The 15,270-nt window shown below is 44.7% G+C and overlaps 1 protein-coding gene across 1 annotated transcript in view; it reads right to left on the bottom strand.

The window, feature by feature from the left end:
- LOC124619893 (facilitated trehalose transporter Tret1-like) overlaps nt 1-15,270 on the bottom strand; it is a 71,611-nt gene that overhangs the window by 50,307 nt on the left and 6,034 nt on the right. The window contains exon 2 of the mRNA XM_047146523.1: nt 5,755-6,034. Coding sequence (XP_047002479.1) covers nt 5,755-6,034 — 280 coding nt within the window. The remainder of the gene's footprint in view (nt 1-5,754; nt 6,035-15,270) is intronic.

The following is a 15,270-nucleotide window of genomic DNA, read 5'->3' as shown; positions in this document are numbered from 1 at the left end:
TAGTCCCGTGCCCACTGCAATCGTGACTGACGATGTCGTTGGGTCAATACGTGAACGCTAGGAATCGTCTGCTGCGGAACTCCATGTTCAACAATGTGCCATGAACGGTGTGCTCCAAAACACTTGTGCGTGTCCCAGCATTGTGTACTTTTGGCAGAGACACCACAGATCACCATGTATCCTACTCTACGGAGCAAACAAGCCTATGAACTCCACATTCTGTAAAAAGTCCTGGGCGTCCAATCATTTTGCGCCTAGCGGTAGTTTCACTGTTCTTCTACCACTTTCCGTAAATGCTCACGACATTACAACGAAATATTCGGCCAGCTTCGCGGTTTCAGAGATACTCATTCACAGGCTCTGCATGATAAATATCTGACCTTTGTCAGGGTCGCTTATCGTAATGGATTTCCCCATTTGCAGCCCATATCTTCGTTAGCGTGATCCCCCATCCGTCTCAGCTCCGCTTAAATATTTCCGTCATCGCGTCACGTGCCTGCAACGCCACCAGGCGGCATCCAGTGCCTTGGTGAGCAGTGGTCGTTATGTTTTGACTGTTCAGTATACACGGCACTAAATGATGAAATAGTAATACATATACAAATTGGAAAAACCTATTGAGCAGGATAGTCTGTCGCCGCTTATTGTGCCAGGCGCCAACTAAAACATGTAATTGTCTTCATTAATGCAGAAAAGCTGTAATAAAAGTAATACAGCAAATTAACATACATATAGCGACGAGAGAAAAATAGCAGTGAACACACAAAACAAACAACACTGAATGTAAAAATTGTAACACAGACAAAACGGAACAGAAACCTGTCAACAGGTTAAATTAGATAGATCGTAGCCAGTTATTGTTCCAGGAGTCACGTTAATACAGTAATTAGATTACATTAATATAGAAAAACAGTAAATCAAGCCGCGTGGAGTGGCCGCGTGGTTTGAGACGCCATGTCAAGGACAGCGCGGCCCCTCCGGCTCTGAGCACTATGGGACTTAACATCTGAGGACATCAGTTCCCTAGACTTAGAACTACTTAAACCTAACTGACCTAAGGACATCACACACATCCATGCCCGAGACAGGATTCTAACCTGCGACCGTAGCGGTCACGCAGATCCAGACTGAAGCGCCTAGAACCGCTTGGCCACAGCGGCCGGCTGTGTGTGCTGTTCTTGGGATAAGTTAGTTTAAGTACTGTGTAAGTCTAGAGACCGATGACCTCAGCAGTTTGGTCCCAGAGGAATTCACACACACACACACATACATACACACACACACACACACACACACACACACACACACACAGTAAATCAAGTAATACAGCTAATACATACACAGTACAAAAACACAAAATTTAAAAATTGGAATAATTATGCGAAACATGAATCGTCTTGTGACATCTGAGACGTGGAATATTTCGCGTGATTAGCTAACAATTGGTGGCGCTGCCCAGGGACATCGGGGTCAAGTGCACATTCTGAGACCAACTTCTGAGACCAGCTTTCTTAGCAGCGCCAGTGAGGGGACGACTATCTCTGACAATAATCTTTCCTATCTTCCGTTTTCTTCCTCTCCTTAAAAATTTTCCGTTTTGTTATTTCACGTAATATAACAAATGGTTCAAATGGCTCTAAGCACTATGGGACTTAACATCCGAGGTCATCAGTCCCCTAGAACTTAGAACTACTGAAACTTAACTAACCTGAGAACATCACACACATCCATGCCCGAGGCAGGATTCGAACCTGCGATCGTAGCAGGCGCGCGTTTCCAGACTGAAGCGCACAGAACCACTCGGCCACAGCGGCCGGCATGTAATATAATTTCAAGAAGTAATGACAGCTGTAACTTAAACAAAAAGAGAAAAAAGACCTCCAAGCAATCCCCCATCCACGCTGTGCTGCATGGGCTACAGTGCCCGTGGCCTGCGCTGCGTAATCAAATTTCATTGTGTGGTGAGGCGTGGCTACCAGCTAAGTAGAGTGGAGCACTACGACTTGAACGAATTTATCGGATGGCGAGTTTAACGCAGCCTTGAAAATAAAAATGCAGCCAGCCTTGTAAATCCGCGTGAATTAATAGCTGTAGAAATGTTTTTAGCATTCAGACTGCAGATAAAATTGCACTGACAGTCACAAATCTTTGGACATGACAAATGAAAAAGATTTATGTTCAGGAATGTGTGATAACAGATTATGATCGTGTCGTCACAAGACGTCACTCGTCCATGGCAGTTTGAAAAGCCGCGCGAACAGAGTTGAGGCTGTGTAAGCATGACTCCATGAGGGCGCTGATAGCAGGAGCGCCACGACTCCAGCGCTGGAGGGTTGGTGTGCGAAGTCGCTGTACACATCGGCCGGAACTGGAGGTATGACTGAGCGAGTAACGTGAGAGGGAATACGGATTTCCACCGAGCAGCCGAACAGTACGGGTTTAACTGGTCCAGTCGTCGGTCGATAACAAGAGTACGCTGCCCGAAGTGGAAGTAGGGCGTGCCCGCTGCTGTTAGCCACAGAGCACCCTGTTACTGACGCTTCCTGGAGCACACAAACTGGGGCAGCGTCTTAACCCATGGAGCTGCAGCTGATATCAGGAGGTGCAATGTGGTGCAATGTGGCTCAAGATAGGCAGCCTGTAGTGGGACTAGATCGTATTGACCCACTAACCTCGTTAAGTCGTGCATCTATCTTTTTTACGTGTGGGCTGTTAAGCTAGAAAGGAGCACAGTACTCTGCTGCTGAGTATACCAAAGCGAGTGCTCATACCCGGACAATGTCTGCTGACGATCCTCAACGAGAGCCACAGAGATTATGGAGAACGTTGTGTCTAGTTTTGAGCTTAGCAGATTTTCGTGTCAAGTGCTCCTTAAAAGAAAGCGTCCTATCTAAAGTGATACCTTGGTATTTTGGATGCATATTATGAGGAAGTTCGTCTCCTTCGTATAAGTCGATGGCTCTGGACAGATGAAGACATGAAACTTCTGTTTCATTTGAATTTAGTTGTAGCCTCCATTTACGGAAATAGTGGCTTAAGATGTCTATATCAGGAGTTAGGATTTCTTCAGCTGATCCAAAGGTTTTGTGTTTGGTAGTATTGCCCAGTCGTCTTCACAGCCAAACTTTCTGGACTGTGTTGGAGGAATATCAGATATATTTAAATTAAACAAGAGAGGAGCAAAGACGGAGTCCTGTGGTAAGCCATTATCCAATACTTTTGGGCAGCTAGTGTCTTTTTCTGTAGTCACTGTAATTGACCTTACAGTTGACACGTTGTCAACTAATTTTGCTGTTCGTCTGCATGGGATGATTTGCAATAATTTATAAAGAATCTCTGATAATAAGTTTGTGCTTGGTGCTCTGATCGATGTGTAGCAAATTTATTTTTAAATATGGTACGTCTTTTATAGTACTCATGGGAAATCGTCAATTCTTGTGAGTTCTAAACATAACAAACGGGAAGTCGCGAGACAAGAGATAACAATCGTCCATGAGTGACTGCAGCAAGGCAAGGAGCAAGGATAAGAAAGGGATAAAGGGAGAAGGAGTATCTGAAAGGGGCACCTGTACGTCACACAGAGTCTATAGCAGACCGTCCACTCGGCCTCCGAAGAAAAGTGCACAGTTAGAGCTGAGGAATGATGAGCGCCCCTCGACTCCAGCGGGTGACGACGAAGGGGAAAACTGAATAAGACTCGGGAGCAGGACATTCTGAGAGGTCTATTACAGCCAGAATAGGAATCACACAGTTACATTCAATGTTACGATAAAAATCAGTGAAGCCAACTTCCGAGACAATATCGCTGCATCACAAACAACTGGACTACAGATGATTAACGGATATTTGAGGGGTACTGGTTTTCTGCGAGACACCTTGTATTTTTACGAACTCTTTGGTCCACTTAGGATTTCAAGGAATGCAAGGAGAGCACTAGCATGAACACGTTGGAGTGCAAGGAACGCAGTTAAGTGACGCTCATTCTAAAACCTCTGATTCCAAGATGACGAGAGTGATAATCCTTGCCATGTGACAAGCCCCTCCATCCTTATCCGTGACGTCATCGCTTTTATCACTGATATCTTTCTAATTATCAGTGACGCTATCAAGCCACGCGCTCTTTCCACCTCCTCGTTTGGAATCGAATTGCTCAAGTGTGATAATGCCCTGCATCTCCACCCCTTCTTTTTGGAAATTTTGTGGTAAGATCTTATGGGACCAAACTGCTGAGGTCGTCGGTTCTTAAGCTTACGCACTACTTAACCTAACTTAAACTAACTTACACTAAGGACAACACACACACCCATGCCCGAGGAGGACTCGAACCACCGATGGGGGGGGGGGGGGGGGGGGAGATCCGTGCGAACCGTGACAGGACGCCCCTTTTTCCAAGCAGTCACACTGAAGTATTAAAACGGCCTATCTAATCAGCATGCTCTAGCCTACATGTTACAGCGCTGTTTCAAGGCTGAGACAGTTCCTCAGTGATGTCGCAACGCCAGCGAGTAGCAGCACAGAAGACTTAATGCACAGCCGTATTTCTGCTACACAACTCACATCAGCATACCTTTCTTGTATGCTGATGGAAACTGGTGTTGGCCAGCTTGTACGGCATTTTGGGTACAAAGTAATATACATAGTGGTGTTATGAACACTTTTGTCCACACTGAAATTGAAGGAATGCAAGGAAAGCAATGCAATGTAAGGAACGCAATCAAGCTGGTCTGATTCAAAGACCTTTCATTCCAAAATGGCGGCAGCCATGATGCTTGTCATGTGACAAGCCCCTCCCTTCTTATCTGTGATGTTATCACTCTTATCAGTGATATCAACATACTTATCACTGATATCATCAAGCCACACACCCTATCTGCTCCCCCTTTTAGAATAGAAAGCCAAGATGGCAGAAATAGCCCAAGTGTGTTAATTCCTTGCATCCCTGACTGCCTTCTTTCCAAGCAATTAAAATGGGATATCCAATCAGCATGCTCTAGCCCACAGGTTACAGAACTGTCCAAAGCTGAGGCTATTCCTCAGCGATGTCTCAATGCCAGCCAATAGCTATGAAGAATGCTAAACGCACAGCCATATTTTTGCTACATATCTTGTCTCAGCAAACCTTTCTGGCACCATGATGGTGGCTGGTGCTGGCCAGCACACACAGGGTTTTGGGCACGAATTAGTACAAGTTAGCTGGCCGGGGTGGCCGAGCGGTTCTAGGCACTACAGTCTGGAACTGCGGGACCGCTACGGTCGCAGGTTCAAATCCTGTTTCGGGCATGGATGTGTGTGATGTCCTTAGGCTAGCTATGTTTAAGTAGTTCTAAGTTCTAGGGGACTGATGACCTCAGAAGTTACGTCCCATTGTGAACAGAGCCATTTGAACCATTTCTGAGTACAAGTTGTACGGTTAGGGATCCTTTGGTCCACTTTGTAATTCAAGGAATGCTGTAATGTGACCGCTATGGAGTGAAAGGAATGCAGTCAAGTGGCCCAAACCTCTGATTCCAAGATGGTAGCAGCCATGACCATTTCCACGTCACAGTTCCCTCAATCTTTATCTGTGATATCATCGGTGATGTCATCATCCGTATCAGTGGCGTCATCAAATCACATGCCCTTTTCGTTTCCCCTTTTGGAATCGAAATACAAGATGGTAGAAATAGCTTATGTATGTTAATGCCCTGGATCCCCCACCCCTTCCTTCCAAGTAATCACACTGAAGTATTAAACCGAGGCAGCTAATCAGCATACCTTTCTGGCGTCCTGATGGCGGCCGGTGCTGGCCAGCTTGTACGGCGTTTCAGGCACGAAGGGGAAGCAGATGACGTACAGGAGGAGCGGCGCCATGTTGGCGTAGAGGACGGCGCGGTAGGGCAGGCAGGCACCCAGCACGTAGCCGCAAAGTATGCCGCAGTTGCAGAGTAGCGACAGCATGCAGCCGAGCGCGCCGCGCGCCCCGTCGCTCGCAGTCTCGCCCACGTAAAGCGTCACCAACAGTGCTGAGCACATGCCGTGCACGCTCGCCAGAAACCTACCGTCACACCATCACCCGATGTTAACTACATTCCCTGGATGATAATAATGACTGAAAACTTACTACAACATTTATTTTCCTACAAAATAATCTGGAGCTTCTCGAACCATCATCACCTGACAACATGCAATGTCCCTTGCGCTTTTTGTGAACTACAATTCCTGATCAGATACCATTTCTTGCCAGTCACGATCAGCCTAGAGACCGATGCTCCGTCCAATTTAACCGTGTAATATGCTATGGACTGCATTGTAAGCTACTGGCAAATACGTTCAGGGACAAAAGTCAAGGGATAGCGATATGCAAATATGCAGATGACAGTAGTATTGCGTACACATTGTACAAAGGGGCATTGCATTTCCGGAGCTGTCATTTGTACTGAGATGATTCATGTGAAAAGGTTTCTGAAATGATTACGGCCGTGCAATGGGCATTAACAGACTTTGAATGCAGAGTGGTAGTTGGGGATATCCCATTTCGGAAACCGTTAGGAAATCCAGTATTCTGAGATCCACAGTGTTAAGAGTGCGCTGAGAACACCCAGTCTGTGGCATTACCTCTCACCACGGACAACGACTCTCATTTAAAGACTGAGAGCAGCAGCGTTTGTGTAGAGTTGTCACTGCTAACACACAAGCAACACTGTATGAAATAATCGCAGAAATCAATGTGGGACGTACGAGAAACGTATTCTTTAGCACAGTGCCGCGAAATATGGCGGTAATGGGCTATGGGAGCAGACAGTAATGTTATGTGAGCCTCACTGCCCTTTTTTTTAACTAATATGTGCCTGATTTTTTTCTGAGTCGCTCAGTAATGTATGTAAATACCGTAAATTAAATGCGATTCAAAAAGTACTTGAAGTGAAGAGAAGCGCAGCTGATCAGCAAGAAATTCTTTAGAGCACAATCCCCACAACGATGGTGGTTGTGAATCTTTGAGTATGGCCTTTAAAAAAAAGACGATTTATTAAAAAACAGAGGACTGTTAATCTGTATCTTGTGGAAAGAGGACGTGTTGTCAGGCCGTCGCTCAGAACGTATTGTTACATGTAATGAAAATTGTTATTTTAGTGATAAAACCGAGTAAATTATGTGCAACAGTTGCCAAACATTTATGTACACAAATTTTCTGGAAGTGAAGGGTGGAAATATCTTGTTTTTGGAAAAGGAGGTGAACTTCATTGTCGTCGCCGTCTATCAATCGACAGAATGGTAAATGTACAAAGTTCACTAAAATACAGGAAAAGAAATGCATTCTCTATAGCTTTCATTCAATACATAACAACCTCTCATAATTTCTTAATTACAGTAATTGGATTATGTTCAAGTACAATAGCATGGTGCTGAGCTCCACTGACCAATTTTGATGTAGCAGGACGTGTAGTTTGAAGGAAGTTTGTGTGCCAAGCAATCCCCTTTTCACACGAAAAACAGATTGCTGTTCGATCTTATTAACTTACAACAATGGTCCCTTAGGTATGAGAGGCCACAAAAACTTGGGCTCAAAGCTATCCGCAATACGGCCAAGTAACTAACAGAGTCGTATTTTAAGCTTTAAACAACAATAACTTCCTCCAAGTTGTAATACGTCACCAACCGGTGCAGAAACTGATCATTCAAGGAGGCAGCAACCAAAATTCCGGTACCAATTACGACTTAAAAATCTCAATCAAAAATCAATCTCTATCTTTCTCTCTCTCCAAACACGTATATAAATATTCATATTATTAAGATAAAAGTCATTTTACGCTAACGGCATGACATCACTTGCAATGCCTCTTCTGGGCCCTCTGATCGTATTGATAACACCCAAAACGACTGGATAACCATGGGCTGTTCAGATGATTCCCGATTTCAGTTGGTAAGAGCTGATGGTAGGATTCTAGTGTGGCACATACCCCATGAAGCTATGGGTCTAAGTCGTCAACAAGTCATAGTACAAGATGTTGGTGGCTCCATAATGGTGTTTGCTGTGGTTACATGGAATGGACTGGGTTCTTTGGTCAAAGTGAACCTATCACTGACTGGAAATGGCTATGTTCGGTTACTTGCAGACCATTTCGAGCCATTTATGGACTCCAAGCACCCAAAGACCTGTGGAATTTTCGCCTGGCTACAGTTCATTACGACTGGTTTCAGAAACATTCTGGACAATTTAAGCAAATTATTTGATTTCCCAAATTGCACCACATGAATCCCATCAAACATTTCTGGGACATAATCAAGAGGTCAGTTGGTGCACCAAATCCTGCACCGGCAACAATTTCGCAATTATGGACTGCTATAGAGATAGCATGGCTCAATATTTCTGTAGGGGACTTCCAGGGACTTGTTGAGTCCATGCTACATCGAGCTGCTGCACTACGCTGGGCAAAAGGTGGTCTGACACGATAATAGGAGGTATCCCATGACTTTTTTCAACTCAGTGTATGTTTCCCAGTCAGTCTTCATTTCTGTTCAGTCGTGATCAATCGCTGGACCGACGCCCTTTCGAATTAAATCGCGTAATCTGCTATGGACCACATTGCACACAAACTGGAAAATACATCTTACAAAACAAAAACCGTATACAGCTGTATGATAATCTTTAATGGGTGAGTTGCTTAGTGCTGTGTTGTCATCGTTTACTTTGCTAATTATTGGTGTCCGTTAGGCTTTAGGTTAGATCTGCAGCAGTGTTTGTATCTGTGTTTTTATATACAGTTTTTACTTATTTAGATGAGTCTAATGTCTGGTACAGATGTCGTACTACTGCCTTCTACTAATCTATAATTGTTTAAGTAGTGCCAACAGGCGACCTAGGTGTAAAGTAAGTTCCACAGACAATTTACATGTGGAAAAATTTAATTTGAAGGTTCATAGAGCTTGAAAAGTTTGGTACCTCGGTCCAGCGTTCGTCGTAATGAGTGTTGTTTAACATAGAAGTTTTTATTAGCAGTATCGATATGCAAGCTTTGTTCATTAAGTAATCCATAGGATTTAGACGTAGCAATAGTAATCTGAAGATCCACTGTGGTTACCAATTGAGAGAAATCTTACGTATTTAGAGAAATAATACAAAGTTACTTTGCTTTAATTTTCATAGACATATGTAATCATACTTGCATATTATGATAATCAGCCTCCATGTGTGTTTATATTTTTGCACTGCATAAATAACAAATAATTTTATCAAGGAATTTACTTGCGAGATATCGATTCTGTCATTGTCTTTAGTGAAGTTACGTCTGTGCCGCTGCCTTTTGTGTGTGTTTTTATTTATAAACAAAGCAATCATTTTTCAGTGTAAATGATGTACTGATGAGTCCTTGTCACGCTGAGTTGCTGCACTACGCTTGGAAAAAGAAGATCCGACACGGTATTTAGATGTTTTCCATTACTTTCGTCACGTCAGAGTACAGCGCCGACATTGGTGCGCTTGTTCGATACCCAAGGGCTGCGACTTCGATACCCAGTGCTTCTTGGAAGTTACTAGTTGTTGAGTGTCAGTTATAGATAGAAAGTTTAAGGTATAACAGCATAATGTAAGGATGCGGTAATCTGAGCTCAATTTTTAAATGGTGAGTGGTATTCTGAACAGATTGAAAGTGTCGCTTTGGGTTGCCCTCTCTCACTCCTGGTGGCCAATCTATTTACGGAAGATTTTGACGAGAAAAGTGCTCTGCAATTTCAAAACTGTGGTTGCTCTGGAGATGTGTTGGTGATATATTCGTAGTGTGGCCCCACGGTGGGGATAAAATGCTGGAGGCTTTGGAGAATCTTACCTACATTGAGACAATTTCAAGTTTGCCGTGGAGTGGGAGAGGAATGGCTGTCTACCTTATCTGGACGGAGTGGGTTGACGGATGGAGGATGAGTGTTACCTTAATGCCAACCATGAAGATTTACTCGTATATTTCCTGGTCCCAGCTGCAGACTAAGCCAAGGAAGTTGAAAAGTGACGTGATTTAAAGCCTACCATGTTCCTATCATATATGGTAACTGTTTCTTCAAAAGCTTCCAGAAACTTAAAGAAGGATAAAGTGCGTGTGATATTTTTCCGTGGTCAGGCAGGCTGCTCAGACGAGACAAGGGCTTGCATCTCTATTACTCATGTAAAACACTCGTTTCTCGTCTGCTCTCTGAGGGAATGTTTTGTTCTGGACCTTCGCTGCCTGTCAGTCTGATAGATGCCACCAATTTTAATGATTAACCCATTTGATAAACAGTGCGTGTAGAGGCTCCATGTATTTTTTGAGTATTTCCATTTTTGTTGCATTAGTTTTATGCAGACTGGCGCTGATATGTCGACCGTATTATCGGCGACGCGTGCGCATGTTGCTCCAATGTATAACTTTATATCTAGTGGTTTCAGCCTTTACTTATTTAACTAGGCATCCTTGGTCACTCGAAAATCAGTCGCCGACTCGCCTTTAAGATGGCCGTGAGATTAACCGGCGAAATATCAGAAGATTAGTTGTTTGTGTCCCGGACGCATACGGAGAACCACTGAATATTCCTCCAGCCGGGAAAATTTCAAGAACCATATCATGAGATACTTGAAGTGCTTCATTCTGCCCATTTCAAATAAGAAACTAAAACTGACTGGATATTTAGAGAGGTAAGCTAAATATACAGAAGACTTAGTGTTATTGGCTAATACAGAAACACCAGAGTGAACTTGAACTCCTTGACACTGAATCACATGTAGCCTGTTGTGTCGCTACGGTTCGTCTTCAGAATAGTTCAAATGGCTCTGAGCACTATGGGACTTAACATCTGAGGTCCTCAGTCCCCTAGAACTTAGAACTACGTAAACCTAACTAACCTAAGGACATCACACACATCCATTCCCGAGGCAGAATTCGAACCTGCGACCGTAGCGGTCACGCGGTTCCATACCGAAGTGCCTAGAATCGCGCGGCCACATCAGCCGGCTGTTCGTCTTGGATTTGGCGCAAACGACTAGTGAGTTTACTCCATAGAATTACTATGCACATTTACTTTGGACGAGGACCTGCAGAGAATGGACACTTCGTGCTGGGATTGGCTGTTGACTCGTGAGGTGCTGCGCATAAATATGCCGAATGACTGTTATTGATGTGTTGGCAGAAGAGCCAACACCGTGTTAATAGAGGAGGCCGAAATGCACGCGTTTAAGCTCACGCCAACTGGCGTGAGGTCCGGAACAGGACAATGTAATTAATATAGCCAATAAGGTACGTTGTTGCTGGAATACTTAACTTTAATCCATAATTGGTGTACATCGCTCTTGACGGTACATTAATAACAATCTCAATATAAACTGGTAATGGCGCCTTGCTAGGTCGTAGCAAATGACGTAGCTGAAGGCTATGCTAACTATCGTCTCGGCAAATGAGAGCGTAATTGTCAGTGTAGCATCGCTAGCAAAGTCGGCTGTACAACTGGGGCGAGTGCTAGGACGTCTCTATAGACCTGCCGTGTGGCGGCGCTCGGTCTGCAATCACTGACAGTGGCGACACGCGGGTCCGACGTATACTACCGGACCGCGGCCGATTTAAAGGCTACGACCTAGCAAGTGTGGTGTCTGGCGGTGACACCACAGTTATTATAAGGTTACATGATTGCAGAAAAATAACTGACAGCAGTCAGATCCATCAAATATCTAGGAGTATGCGTACAATTGCGATATAAAGAGGAACGAGCACGTGAAACTAATCGTGGTCAAGGGCGAGGACTTGGGTGCTTATCAGTGGCGGAGCTCCCACATCCTTTGAAACCATTATCTCAACAATCAAAACGATAACAATCCAGATTACGTGGAAAAAAAAAACACTGAAATCTTAAACCACCCCGCTGTTATGTTAATAATAATAATTAAAAAAAGTTGTTCACGTAGTCTGTAACAAGCGGCTTCCTTGTATCTTGCGCCGGCCGGGGTGGCCGAGCGGTTCTAGGGACTACAGTCTGGAACCGCGCGACCACTACGGCCGCAGGTTCGAATCCTGCCTCGGGCATGGATGTGTGTGATGTCCTTAGGTTAGTTAGGTTTAAGTAGTTCTAAGTTCTAGGGGACTGATGACCTCAGAAGTTAAGTCCCATAGTGCTCAGAGCCGTTTGAACCATTTTGAACCTTGTATCTTGGATTACTCTTTATTGCTGCTCAATACTGATAAGCAAATATTTTAAAACAATTATTGACGAATGTAGCATATTGTAGCGCGTCACTTGTAAGGAAACATGAAAGCAATCCGAAAAGGCGGGATCCCGTTCACAGTATAGTACGACTGTTATTCTGGGGAGCTGATTCGTGGGAGAGGATCAAACAGCGAGATCATACTTCTCCTCGGATTAGGGAAGGAAGTCGGCTGTGCCCTTTCAAAGGAACCATCTCAGCATTTGCCTGAAGCGAGTTGGGGAAATCAGAGAAAACCTAAATCAGGATTACCGGGCGCGGGTTTGAACCGTTGTCCTCGCGAATGCGAGTCTAGAGTGCTAACCACTGCGCAACTTCGCTCGGTATTCTGGTGAGTGCCTTTGACTTGGCCAGAGAAAGAGAAGCAACGGGGAGGGGTGGGGGGGGGGGGGGTTGCTTCGCTACCTTTGCGGTCAGAAATTTTAAGTTATTTTAACTTTCACTCAGTGTTTCAATAGGTGACGAAATTTATTTTATTTTGTTTTTACCAAACCAATAATTTTATGGATGCGGTGCACCCACAAGATTATGTATGTAAGTCCTCGAGCCCTGGTGTACCCAGGTAGTGGACGAGCATGATCTCGGTGGGACAGACGCCCGACTGAGGTTCACTGAAAGAATCTCAGGAAGTGTGGTCCACCTGCAGAGAGATAACTTGCTAAACCCTCTTTCAACCAATACTTGAATTATACCTACTTCGTCATTCTGGGACCCATACCAGATAGGGCCAATAGAGGAAACAGAGAAAATCCAAAGAAGAGCAGCGCATTTCGTTACAGGTTCATTCAGTAGGCGTGAAAGCAAGCAACATGGTTATTCTCAGGCAACTGTGCAGCGTCTGCTACAGCAGAGGCGTTCTGCATGATGTTGCCGTTTACTGTTTGAGTTCAGACCGCAGGATTTCCTAGAAACGTCAGCCAGTATATTGCTGCTGCCTACGCATATCTCGCGAAAAGATCGTGAAGATAAAATTGGAGAGATTCGAGCTCACACGGGGGTTTATCAGCAGTCGTTCTTCCCGTGAACCATACGCGAATGGAACAGGAAAAGGGAGAACTGACAGCGGTTCACAAAGCACACTCCGTCACCGCTGTAAGGTGGCTTGCGGAATATGCAAGAAGATGTAGCTGTGCATATACTCTTCCAAACAACATCAAACAAAATACATGTTCTGGACACCTTCATTCCTGTCCAGTTGTAGAGTAAACAACCGTGCCCTCGACGTTGTTTTGATGCGATAGCTCTCTCACAAACTTATTAATTAGTAAATTTTCTATGATTAAACTCCGCCTGTCATGACTGATGTAAAATTCTGGTTTTTTCGGCGTGTTATTTATATAGTGTGTCAGAGCAGCCGGCGTACTTCTTTTAACTGTTCAGTAATGAAGTACTTGCTCTAACGGTACTGCTTTGAAACTGACGAAAAGCGCTGTTGTTAGTATTGTTTTGTTTCGGCCCTGTATAGAATTGTTTCAGTTGCGAATCATGGCTGATGTTATCGGACGCAGTTACAGTGCTGAGAGGCGATTAGTGGTGGCTCTGTGGATGCACGAACGCACATAGACGCAGCAAAAAAGGACAGAGATAACGAGGAAGTTTAGACGTCGGTTTCGCAAGGCCCTAAGTCGTTAAGCAACTTGATTTCATTGGGAAAAACGTAATTTTATTTCAAGCAGTGTCGAAGACAGGCTGTGTACGTGACGTAAGAAAATGAGAGAGGAGACGTGTGCTTCAGTCGCTCAGTCCGTTGTAATGTCTCTGATGTTAACAGTCATATAAAATGTCTGACAGGCAGCGAAGTGAAATTTGAAAAGGAACTGAAAATGTTTTTCTTTACAACTTTTCGTATCGCGTCTGTGATGTGATAGTGATACGCAAAAGAACAAGGAGTCCAAGCGCTCCCCCCCCCCCCCCCCCTCCCCCCATGAAAAGCACGACCACACCATAACACCACCGCCTCCGATTTTTACTGTTGCTACTACACACGCTGGCAGATGACGTTCACCGGGCATTCGCCATACCCACACACTGCCGTCGGATTGCCAAAGTGTGTACCGTGATTCGTCACTCCACACAACATTTTTCCACTATTCAATCGTTCAATGTTTACGCACCTTACACCAAGCGAGGCGTCATTTGACATTTACATGCTTGATGTGTGGTTTGTGAGCAGCCGCTCGACCATGAAATCCAAGTTTTATCACCTTCCACCTAACTGTCTTAGTACTTGTAGTGGATCCTAATGCAGTTTGGAATTCCTGTGCGATGGTCTGGATAGATGTCAGCCTATTACCACATTACGACCCTCATCGACTGTCGGCGTCCGCAGCTCGTGGTCGCGCGGTAGCGTTCTCGCTTCCCACGCCCGGGTTCCCGGGTTCCCTGGTTCGACTCCCGGCGGGGTCAGGGATTTTCTCTGCCTCGTGACGACTGGGTGTTGTGTGATGTCCTTAGGTTAGTTAGGTTTAAGTAGTTCTAAGTTCTAGGAGACTGATGACCATAGATGTTAAGTCCCATAGTGCTCAGAGCCTTCGACTGTCGGCGGCATCTGTCTGTCAACAGAAGAGGTCGGGCCGTACGCTTTTGTTCTGTACGTGTCCCTTCACGTTTCCACTCACTATCGAATCGGAAACAGTGGACCTAGGGATGTGTAGGACTGTGGAAATGTCACGTACAGACCCCAATCACCTGACCACGTTTGAAATCCGTGAGTTCCGCGGAGCGTCCCCATTCTGCTCTCTCACTATATCTAATGACTACTGAGGTCGCTAATATGGAGTTCCTGGCAGTTGGTGGCAGCACAATGCACCTAAAATGAAAAGCGTATTATTTCGGGGGTGTACGGATACTTTTGATCGCATAGTGTAAGTGATCTACATTGCAAGATCACAGGCCAACGTAAGTGCGAGGTAAGCCATTGCAAATATGAAATGCTGGTACATTAATAAACTGTTTAACCGCCAGAATGTAGAATGCGAGCATGCAAACGTTCATCATTTTGTTGTACAGGTGCCGAATTTCAGAGCGTGTCATGAAGTTCTATGCTTGTCGCACTGGGTCGGGGAATACAAGGA

This window comes from Schistocerca americana, chromosome 6 (assembly GCF_021461395.2).
Source record: "Schistocerca americana isolate TAMUIC-IGC-003095 chromosome 6, iqSchAmer2.1, whole genome shotgun sequence".
Taxonomy (NCBI): domain Eukaryota; kingdom Metazoa; phylum Arthropoda; class Insecta; order Orthoptera; family Acrididae; genus Schistocerca; species Schistocerca americana.
Note: the sequence above shows the minus strand (reverse complement) of the source record. Positions and strands in the feature narration are given on the sequence as shown.